This window comes from Grammomys surdaster, unplaced genomic scaffold (assembly GCF_004785775.1).
Source record: "Grammomys surdaster isolate TR1022 unplaced genomic scaffold, NIH_TR_1.0 194, whole genome shotgun sequence".
Taxonomy (NCBI): domain Eukaryota; kingdom Metazoa; phylum Chordata; class Mammalia; order Rodentia; family Muridae; genus Grammomys; species Grammomys surdaster.
In genome coordinates this window covers 11,581,363-11,593,182 of record NW_021604639.1, presented here as the reverse complement: position 1 = coordinate 11,593,182, position 11,820 = coordinate 11,581,363, and the positions used below count along the sequence as shown (strand labels likewise).

At 42.2% G+C, this 11,820-nt stretch overlaps 1 protein-coding gene across 8 annotated transcripts in view; it reads left to right on the top strand.

Annotated features, from left to right (window-relative positions):
* Il15ra (interleukin 15 receptor subunit alpha) overlaps positions 1-9,302 on the top strand; it is a 29,886-nt gene extending 20,584 nt beyond the window's left edge. For 2 of the 8 annotated variants that reach the window (XR_003711726.1, XM_028769833.1), the window contains exons 4-7: positions 244-441; positions 962-994; positions 7,327-7,402; positions 8,471-9,302. Coding sequence is in view for 7 of the 8 variants with exons in the window: in XM_028769833.1 (XP_028625666.1) it covers positions 244-441; positions 962-994; positions 7,327-7,402; positions 8,471-8,570 (407 nt within the window). In the remaining variant the exon portion in view is untranslated. The remainder of the gene's footprint in view (positions 1-243; positions 442-961; positions 995-7,326; positions 7,403-8,470) is intronic. The other 6 variants (XM_028769835.1, XM_028769838.1, XM_028769839.1 and 3 more) reach the window with 4 other exon arrangements.
* The last annotated feature ends 2,518 nt before the right edge of the window (positions 9,303-11,820 follow it).

Sequence of the window (11,820 nt, the reverse complement as noted above, 5' to 3'; positions counted from 1 at the left end):
CCCTCTCCCTCTCCCTCTCCCTCTCCCTCTCCCTCTCCCTCTCTCTCTCGCACCACAAATAAATGACTATATTATTTAAAGTTATCATCAGTATTATTGTCCAGTGGATAGCGATAGCGATGCCATCTACTTAAGGGACAGTTTTCTGAAAGGGTGCTGGCCAGGACAAGCTCATTAAAGTGAGTACTTGGGGCCCAGGCACTAGTCTAAATTTTTATGTCTCTGTCTTGGAATTTCCTGCAGAGCCAGAAGCTTTATCTCCCAAATCAGATACCACAGTGGCCACAGAGACAGCTATTATGCCTGGCTCCAGGCTGACACCATTCCAACCAACTTCTGCAGGAACTACAGAGACAGGCAGTCACAAGTCCTCCCGAGCCCCATCTCTTGCAGCAACAATGACCTTGGAGCCTACAGCCTCCACCTCCCTCAGGATAACAGGTTAGCCTGAGCTTTGTACAAGGACAGGCCAGTTTCCCACATACTGCTTCTGAGACCTGGGTTGGGATCTTGCAGAAAGATGTCTGCACTAGCTTTGGACTACTTACACTTAATTTAGGACTGACTGAGTGGTCCAGTAGCCTGTTGCTCATCATCATAGTTAACTGGTTTTTGAAGTCCTCACCGTAAGGATAGTCAGAAATGAAACCCCTCCTCTCAGACATGACATGGCTTTATGGATGCGAATCCTAGACAGTGGCAAATGTATCTGCCAGTGTGGAGCTGTGGTCTGTGGGGTAGAAAAGCCACCATCAATTGCTCCTTTCTAAGGCATGGCCAATGCTTAGATCTGACCAAACACCTCAGCAAGTTAACCTGTTTGTTTTGCTAAGACCAATTTGATTATGTCAGCTCCACATATTTGATGGGTTCTATGATAGTAGCTAATATCCCCAGCTTCATGAGACCCTAATGATATTAGGAGTCCAGCCCTGACTTATCTCTCCTCTCTCTTCTGCAGAGATTTCTCCACACAGTTCCAAAACGACAAAAGGTGAGTGTTTTCTTTTGTTTGATGTGCTTCTGTCATACTAGTGGTGTACAAAGCCGGGAGTTAGTATACCACAAAAGAGCTTGATGGTTCAGCTACTCATAGTTAAGCCCCACTAGGCTCCACTCTCACCCAGGCATATAAAGAAAACACAGGAGCCTGCCACTGCTAAGATAACACCATTCAGCCAGAAGCTGCATGGACCTCACCCAGGCTGGAGCACTGTGCACTGTACAGAGAGACAGCCCAGACAGCTCCATCTAAATGGTTTCTGTTGAAAAGAAGACATGGAGCCTTACAGAAGGAAAGAGAGCCACATAGAAGCCATGCAGGAAGAAAACAGTGCTTGTGAAAAGGCGTACAGAGATCTTGGAGAAGAAAGAGAAGAGCAGGAGAAAGGGAGGGCTGGGGTGCAGCTCAGGGGTGGCAAGCTTGTTCAACAAGTCCAAGGCTCAAGCCTCGTCTCCAATGCCATAAGAAAGAGTCTGGAGTGCAGAGTGTATGACGCTAATACTTTAGTCTGACAAGCTTTAAAAAGAAACAAAACTACTACTCCACTACTTCAGAGAAATAGCTAACAACCACTTGTAACTCCAGCTCCAGGGGATGCAATAGCCTTTTCTGGCCTCTGGGGGCACCTGCATACTCATGTACACATACACTCACACAGACACACAGACACAGACACACACACACACACACACACACACACACCCCACAAATAAACATTTTTTTAAAGGGATAAAATAGCATGATTATAATTTAACATGGACAAAATTCATTTTACTTTCTGTTCATAAGCTTTCCTGCCTAAGAATGGCTCCCTGGCTTTTGTGGTCCTGTTTTCACCTGCACTGAGTAACATCTGAAAATCAAATGTAGCTTTAGATATATTCGCAGTTTTGTTGGTTTTGTGAGTGATCAAATGCAAAGCCAGGTTTGGTGGTGAAGGTCTGTACTCTCAGCTACTCAGAAGGCTGAGGCAGGAGGACTGCAAGCCCAAGACCAGCCTGGAGAACTTAGTGAAACTCTATATCAAAATTAAAATTATAAAGAGGACTGGGGATGTAGCTCAGCTGTGGGGTAGTTGGTCAGTCCTCAGCACTGGGGGAAACAGTAACTAGACAGATAGGCAGGTGGATAGCTAGATGATGGATGGATGGATGGATGGACAGACAGACAAATAGATAAGCAGATGGATAGATAGATAGATAGATAGATAGATAGATAGATAGATGAAAGCAAGATAATTTAGTCTCTTTGAAGAGTATTTTCATGGAAAAAAATCACTTAATGACAAGGACATGTAAATAAAAACACATTTGTGATTTAAGAACACATACGAGAATTAGCCAAACTAATTTCCCCCATGACACATAGCTCATTACTCTTTCCATGTGGTTTTGAATTTTTTATTTGTTTTTCAAATTCTTAATAATTTGCACATGGTCTGAAAAAAATTAAGCTGAGCGTGGAAGCATATGTGTGTAATCCCAACACGCAGAAGGCCACAGCAGGAGGACTACTGTGCAGTTAAGATCCACCTGGTTACATAGTGAGTACCAAGACCATTGTGGCTACACAATACCATACCTCAAAAAATTTAAAATGAAAACAGTCAAAAATTGGCCCAGAATGAACAGTGAAAGCTCTTGTCTCTGACTCAAAGCATCCTGGGAGACAGGAGCAGGCTTCCGTGCCTCCTCCTAAACAGGCTATGCAAAACCAAGCCCATACAGCAAGAGTGTCAGGACAGAGAGTTTGTCATTTCACGTCTCTTTGCTTACTGACTGTCCTGATTTCCTTTTTGTTGCTGTGGTAAAACACTCTAGCCAAAATCAACTTGCATAGGAGAGGAGAGGGCTTACTTGGCTTATGCTTCCAGGTCACCAAAGCATCACTGAGGCAGGTCAGAGCAGAAGCCCAGGCAGGAGCAGAAGCAGAAGCCATAGAGGACTGCTGCTTGCTCATTCACCTTCTGGCTCATGTTTAGCTAATTTTCTTACCTTTTTTAAAAATAATAATTTTTAAAGATTAATTTTTATTATTTTAAATATATTGTGTTTATTACTTATTGTTTGTTATTTTATTATTTTTTATTATTGTGCACACATGTGAGCAAGTGCTCTGGAAGTCCAGAGGCATCAAAACCTCCTAGACTTAGAGTTGCAGGTGAGATTGAGCTGCCGATGTGGATGCTGGGAACCAAACTCAGATCCTCCACCAGAGCAGTATGTGCTCTGAATGATGAACTATCTCTCCTGTCCCATTAGCTAGCTAGCTATCTTCTACAGCCAGGACCACGGCCAGGGAACAGTCCTTAATACAGTGGGCTGGACCTTCTACATCAATTAACCATCAAAGAAATCCCCCATAGACAAGCACACAGACCAACCTGACCTAGGCAGTTTCTCAATTAAGGCTTCTCCTCTTGGATGACTCCAGGCTGTAACAAGTTGGCAATGAAGGTTCACTAGGATACTGGCATATCTTAGAAACCCTCTATATCCAAATGTAAAAAAAAAAACTCTTACTTTCTTTAAGGGCTACAGAACAGTGTGTCTCCACACAGACCTGAGCACAATTTGTCCAGTTACTCTCTTTTGTGGACATGTACTTATTTACTGTCTTGAGTTATATTACCAACAGTAATTGGAGACCTAGGTGCAGGTATATTTAGAGGGAAGTACATTTGGATGAAAACACTCTACATGTACAATTTTTTATAGAGAGTTTCAAGCAACTTATGGGCTAACACTTATATTCCTAGTTCATGCAAAGATCAAAAATTATTCTCCTCCCCTCTGAAATGCAAATTGACAAACATTATCTAAACCCCCTACAAAGGACAAAAATAATTCTGTGCAAGGGATTGTGGGCAATTGAAAGATTTTCAAACTTTAAACATGGCTTTATTTGTAAATAAGGTTTTCTTCCTTAAATATCGTCATGAGAATGCCTAACTATAAGAGGAGCCAAATTTTTAGCAAAGACATGAAAATGCGATACTGAGTTTTTAATTATCTGCTAATAAAGCATGTGTTGTAATTAAAGTCAGTCTAGTTTTGTAAAAGCATTTGTGACAGTGCATTTAAAGTTTGCCATTTACACACCATCCATCCCAGCCAACCAAGATCTGTGCGTACCCCACCCTCGTCTACACACTGCAGATGCTCACTGGCTCCTTAGGCACAGGGCGAGGAGTGTTTTCTCCACGTTTAAGCAACCAGCTGAACACATCTCTGTAAGGCAACATGGATTGACTGTAGTCACTGCTTAATCAATTAACTGATAATCAATATCCTGGTGTTTTGTTTTATTGTTTTGTTGTTTTATGATAACGATGGACCCAAAGGCATGCTAGACAACTGCTCCACACTGAGATATGTCCCCAGCCTTTAGTGTTTAAAATAGGTTATACAGACTGTTCTCACTGTTCCTCTAAAACTTTTATTTGTATGTTATGTGTATGTATCTGCATGAATGCATGAGTGCACCTTGTGGATACAGGGACCTCAGAGTTCAGAAGAGGGCATCACACAGATGCCCTGGAACTGGAGTTACAGGCAGTTGTGAACTACTGTGGGTGCTAAGAACTGAACCTGGGTCCTCAGCAGGAACATTGTATGCTCCTACCCACTCAACGACCTCTCCAGCCCCAGTTATCACTATTTTAAAAAGTTGTCCCTTTTATTCCAACAGAAAACAGCCAATAGCTGATGCTCAGTAAGTACTGAATGAATTAGCAAATGGATACCAGCACTTAATAGACTTTAACATTTTAATAAATAGTAAGAAACCATGGTTTGCATTTTTATTGTCTTAACTATCCACTGGTTCACCTGACGGTCTTTCTTGTCAAAAACTTTGTTCAGTTATCCCAATATCTCTGAGCTTCACCTATGTTGTTATTGAAGACTCCTGATTTTATTTTAAAAAATTTTATAATTACATTTGTGTACACACACACACACTGAGAGACAGAGAGAGAGAGAGAGAGAGAGAGAGAGAGAGAGAGAGAGAGAGGAGACAGAGACAGAGAGACAGAGAGAGACAGAGACAGAGAGGGCACTCAGAAGACAGTTTCAAGAGAGTTGGTTCTCACCTTCCACCATGTAGTTCCAGGTTTTGAACTCAGACTGTCAGGATTGGTGACAGGTGTCTTCACCTACTGAGCTAGCTCACTAGCCTAAGACTCATGATCACAGAATGCAAGCCCAGCATGCCATGCACAACGGCTCTGCTGCTCTCCTCAGCTCACTAGGAGCGAGAAGGTAATTCTTCAGAATGCTGCTATATCTTGATAGAGTTTTCTGTAGTCAGTGTACTCTGCACTTGATGGCAACTGCACCTGCCATTCAGCTACTCATCCAGCGAATAGTAACTCTTTACCAGGGATGGTCCTAAGTTGCTATGAAATACTGATTTTAAAACATATTGGGGTTGGGAGGACAGCTCAGTTGGTAAAAGCAATCACCAATGCAAGTGTGAGGAGGTGAGTTCAACTCTCAGAAGCCATGCACAGCTGAGCATGGTAGCTCCTGTCTGTAATTCCAGTGTTCCTTAGGAGAGATAGGAAGCAGAGATGGGAGATGCCCTAGAAGCTCTTGGGCCAGTCAGGTTGACATTCACAGTAGAGAACGGCAAAGAGCCCCTGTCTCGCTGGTGGATAGTGAAGACTGACACCTGGGCTTGCCCTCTGACTTCCTCATATCTGGCCTACATACATATAATCACTGTGGCCCAGGCGTGCTCATACTTATAGAAAAGCGCGCGCGCGCACACACACACACACACACACACACACACACCACCTTAAATTTATGAAATTTTAAAGGCTGAACTAAAGTAATACATTTTTGAGTGTCCAGTTTGAATCTAACATTTCTAATTTATTTGTTTTTCAGCCCTAACAATAGAACCTAGGGTCTCATTGCATGGTAGACAAGTATTCTAACTACATCCTCAAGTCCTGAGCTCAACTCTTCTTATGAATCCAGGACAGTAAGGGAGAAAAAAACAAAAACCCTCAGCACCTTCCTCTGATGCAGACTCACAGTCCTGCATTCCTGCAAGACTGGCCTGGTTTGCCTGGGTCTGCTGAGAAATCTGTTCCCTCTGATTCACACACAGTGATTTCATTACCCTCCTGGAACACTGGCCCTGGCTTTCTCCGCTGCCTTTTCCATCTTAATCCCAACCTACATTGTGGACTGCTGCGGAGGTGGGACAGTGGCTCTCATGGTCCTCTGCATCGTAATCATCTGCTCTCCATCATCTCCTTCCTTCCCCTCTCTTATATCAAACTTCTATTTCTTCCTTTTCCCTCCAGAAACACAAAAGGGTGGAGAACTTGACATATGATCTGTTAATTCATTGTCTTCGGAAGTCTGGTTTCAATTTTTTGTCCAACACTGTGTGGATTAATTGAAAAGAGACTGGGGTTAAGACTTGAAATTCAAATGGCTTTGTGATATCATTGGCCCAGGAGACTTCTTTCCTGATGACGACTCTATAGATGTTGATTCTTAGCTGAAAAACCACAGGGAAATATCATTGTGAAAGTACAACTACTACTTACTGCCAGTAATTCCTCTTTTCCAGTAAGTCACTCTCCAGCAGTAAATGGGTGCTAAGCCTGATGGTCAATGTGGAGCTACTTTACATGCAACAAAGCTAAAAGAAAAAAATCAATCTGAGACCTCAAAACACCTTTCATTAATGTATTGTTTCCTAATATTCTTGTAACAACATTGTCATGGCGAGTTTATTGACTTTCTGAAACAGTCTTCTTCCTGCTATTTTTTTTTTTTACTATTTCTGATACAGTGTCATTCCAAAACTAAAAGCAAATCCTCTTAGTGAAAGTAAAGAGTATCTACAGTCTCATCATGACTTAATACTTTGTGCCCAACACCTATTAGACTCAAGAATTTTCTGTGCATGTGTTTGTGACGTGTTGGAAATTTCTTAAGTGTGTTTTCAGCCAGCTTTCATTTTTGGTTTATGAGTTTTAAATTTATTTTTATTGTTTTAAATTACATGGGGGGGGGTAGATATGTGCTTTTGAGTGTAGATACCCACAGAAGCCAGAAGAGGGTATCCGATTCCCAGGAGCTGGGATTACAGACGGTTGTAATCTGTGTGTGTGTGTTGGGAAACAGTATGTGCTCTTAATTGCTGAGCCTTTCTCCAGTCCCAAGAAATGTTAATAATGACAATAATGAACATCTGTTCTGGGCAAGAATGAAAATTAACCAATAATTTACCAATTCTTGGCCATGAATGGCTTCATGGGAGTCAAGTGGTGCTAGCTTAGTTCTGTTCTTTTTCAGTGGCTATCTCTACATCGGTCCTCTTGGTTGGTGCAGGGGTTGTGGTTGTTTTCCTGGCCTGGTACATCAAATCAAGGTGAGCTGCACAGAAAAACTGCAGGACCTAATTCTTCCTTTCTACCAAAAAAGTTTGATCATAAAGATATATAAAGCTATATAAAAATCATAAAGACGCTCTCTATAAAGAGGACTCTCCTAACTATAAACTCTCGCACTCAGTCTCTTCTGTAGCAGCAAGGAGGAGCCCTATGAGACCGAGCCAATGGCCATTCACTTCTCACACAGGTCTCAGATCATGTGTTCAAAATGGGGTCAACAGGAACTGAGCCCTATGATACCAGAGGCTGTGTGTATCAGCTTCTTTTGTGACGCACTCATGAATATACTCCTCATGTCCTCATCACACATGGTACACCTGCTTATAGACATGTTCATGTCAGCTGTAATTCTGTATTTCTAATAGCGGAAATTATACCCTGCAGTTCCGTCACGAGTTCCCGCCACTTCCTGACATTTCAGTTTTTGCCTTTCATTTTTCTCTAAGTATGTTTATCATTCCTTCCTTATAAAAATATTCTTTGCACAGCATATTGGCTTCAACCTTGCACTTTTATCATTTATTAACAAACTGACATAGTTGTTAATTCAATACAGAATACATCTCTAGATCCTGCTTCTGGATTCTTGCATGAGTGACTATCAGCATTCTTGAAACTGAGCATGCTGTCACTAGGAATAAAGTGTTAACTAACATATCAATATAAAATTATAGGACTTCATCTGAAGATGTTATCAGTTGGCAAAACACTTGCCTAGCATGTACAAAGCAGTGAATACCCAGCAACCTTCATCCACATCATCAAGCCTGGTCTAGCCACGGTCCCTGTCTCCTCTCTCCATCCCTTGCTACCTATGCTGGTTTTTAGCAGAGGATTGGTAGAGTTGGGGAGGGTGGGGTGGCAAATCTGCACATTTATGTAGTCTAGCTTTTCCTAATCTCTAAACAGCACAGATCTCTAAGAACGGGGTTAATGTTTGCTAATGTAACCCACTCAGTACTGGGCATACACGTTCAGTAAGAGATACATTGACTGAAGGGTAGTCCTGTCCTCTTTTCAAAACCTGTGAATGAACTGTTTTATAGGCAAACTTCTCAATCATGTCCTGTTGGGGTGGAAACCATGGAAATGGTACCCATGACTGTGAGGACCAGCACCAAGGAGGACGAAGACACCGGGGCCTAACCATATGACTCCAGAAACTCAGGGAGACCTGCCTGGCTGAGTCCGAAGGGAAGACACAAGGGCAGTTAGTCCAGGTGCACCTGGACACAGGAAAAAGCCTAATGTAATAATAGAAGTCTCTGGTATGACCTGTTTTTACTGAGCCTGGGTGCCTCCCATATGCAGGCCTGGATCCCCAGTACCTGGAAGGACACCACCTTTCCTCCTGGTTCATCAACTCCCCGGAGTACAAGCAGCTTGAGCTCTCCAGGGAGTCTCCATAAAGGCATCTAACTCCACTCAGACATCAACTCAAAGCAACTTCTCAGCTAGACTCTCTTTTCTATTCCCTACTCTGATTTACAGTTTACAGAGATTAACAAGGCTCCCATTGTCCTCCAAGGCTCCTCTGGCACAGGAGATGTCTATAAAGAAGACGTAGCATTTGAGCTCCTGAAGATTTGGCTGTTTGGTGCTTTGCACGTATTGGAAGAGAGCAGAAAAAAGGCAGAAGAGATATTGAGCCAGTGAACCCTTTTGTATAGGATTCATGACAAAAACTGAACTCAGTGACTATGTGTGTGTGTGTGTGTGTGTTGTGTGTATGTAAAAGTGTATATTTTCATATACATTTATATTTATACTTTCTTTTCTATTATATCTACATATTGTATATGATTTATATTTGAAAATGTCTTGTGTAGACAAAATAAAGTATCTATTTTCAGTACAAAAAGCATTAAAATTATCAACAAAGAAAACTGTTCCTCAAAGACAAAGAGAAGAAAGAGCAGTGATCAGGGGTCCAGTGTGACTGAACTCAGCTTCTCTTTCAAACACAGAGACATGGGAAAGGCCCTTGCTTACAGGTGTCACAGACCACAGCCTTGACGGGATCTTTAACCAAATTTCCCAGTGAATAGAAGCGACATAAAGTAAACAATGGCAACTTAGGGCCCAGGTAGCATTAGACACACTCTCTCTCTCTCTCTCTCTCTCTCTCTCTCTCTCTCTCTCTCTCTCTTTCTCTCTCTCTCTTTCTCTCTCTCTCTCTCTCTCTCTCTCTCTCTTTCTCTCCCTCTCTTCATCTCTCCCCTTCTTCCCCCTCTCCTGTTTATCACAAAAATTTATAAAATCATAGAACAAATTCCACTTTTTATTCCATTTATTATATCTGTTGGAGAGTCATGGGTAAAGAGAGGGCTTTGCCCCTCGTAGGCGAGCATTCCACCACTAAATCATATCCCCAGTCTCCTGCCTCCTAAATTTACTATAACTGTGTCTTTTGTTGATAAAAAAAAAATTGTAGCCTGGAGAAATTGACCTGCCTAGTCATATAGCTCAACTAATGCTACCACTTGGACCAAACTGGGGTGGGAAGTTAGGTAGGAGTGGAGTCCTTCCTGGTCGTGAGTCAGCTGCCAACGGGCCTCCTGCATCCCTGGGTAAAGGGGAACCACCATAAGAATTTGAGAGATGAGTTAACCCCCTGGCTCACAAGCTACCATTCCTCACTGACTTCTGCCAGTCATCAGTGTATGTGGTTTCTTTCATCAAAACTAAAGGAAGCCTTTCCACATGGGTCATGGTCTTCCTCACAACATGGTGGTCTCCATCTAGCTGTTTACATGATGACCAAAGCAAAATAGAGACTTTCAGTCCCCTTCAAGTAGCTGGACCAGAAATGGACCCATGTAACCTTTGCTACGTATTGATTGGTCAGAGCAGGTATTGGGAGCGACCTTGCTTAAACATTAACTGCCTTGTCGCTGGCACAAAATCTTGGTCTATGTGGGAAAGTACTAGTCCAGCTGAGAATAAGCAGCTATAGATCTTATGGACAGGTACCTAGCAACCTGTTCTGCTCTGTTCTCTCTGCTGAACTTTTCACCCAGCCAACATCCTGTCCTTGAGAATACCTGTGCTCCCCAGAGACAAAGCGACCCTACGTCACCCCCCTACCCCATATCCTGCTTCTACGAGTATATAACCGGTGTGGGAAAAAAATAAAAATTTGACAGCTTGATCAGACCTCTTGACTTGCTGTCCATTCTTCATGTCTCCTGTCCCCCCATTCTCTTCCAGGTGGTCCCCCCAGTCCCCTGTTCACTGCCCCGTGGGCCAGGGAAGGTCATAAGGCAGACCAGATTCAAGGACAAGAGCATAACAAAAGGGAGAGAAGGAATTCACAGAAGCTCTTTGGTAATAAGCTGCTATATTTTTTAAGACAGCCAGGGAAGTATAATTTTTCTTTAATTCTCAGCTCTTAGTCAATGCCAATAGATATAAAATGAATGGATGAATATTATGATCTGGAAGTCAGAACCTGCTAGGTACTAAGAGGTCCATTTTCAACATTTAGTTCGAAATGGAAAGGTACACAGAATTCTGAAGGACTCAGAAATTCTAAGGCTATTAAACCTTCATCCAAGATGACCTTCAAGGACTACAGATCTGATTTGCAGTTCCCTTTTCCCACATTACTTTTCTCCCACCATATTAGCCATAGGGTTAGGGGAACACATTGACAGCTCTTCATTTTTTCTGTTTTACCTTGATGTAGGAATCAAACTCTTTTGTGTCTTTTCTAGCTTTTTAGATGCTAGAGAGTAGTGAGAATAGGAAACAAAAGATACAGTTTTAGATGTTTCTACTTCATGTGAATGAATATTTTGTCTGCATGTATATCTGTGCACTACATGTGTACCTGGTGACAGAGGCCAGAAGAGAGCACCAGATCCCTGAACTGGAGTTACTGACAGTTGTGAGCTGCCATATGTATGTCAGAAACTTAGTTCATATTTTCTGCAAGAGCATCTGGTGCTTTTACTGTTGAGCCACGTCATCAGCCCCACTGGGGGTGGGAGAGAGAACAACAAAAAAAAAACCAAACCAAAAAAAAAAAATATGAATCCCCAAGGTTTTAATTTCCCACTCTGCTTTTCCATTAAGGATCTTTTGCTTTTCCTCTTACCTAAGATTGCCCCATTCCTGAGGAATGTTGGTTTTTATCTAACAGCCAGAAACCTGCCCATAGTCCAGGTTGAGCTCATTTCTGAATTTCTGTACTGCCTTCTGGAGTTTGGAGAATTGGACTTTCTTTTGAACCTGACACTGGAACCTCCTTGTTGTTGGAGCACCTCATTGTCCACTAATGTGAAAGCCAGCTGCTCCCTGGTCTACAGCACCTGGAGTAGACCTAGCAGAGCATCTCACCTAGTACTCTGGGTTTTTCTTTTTTTTATTTTTTATTTTTTATTTTATTTTATTT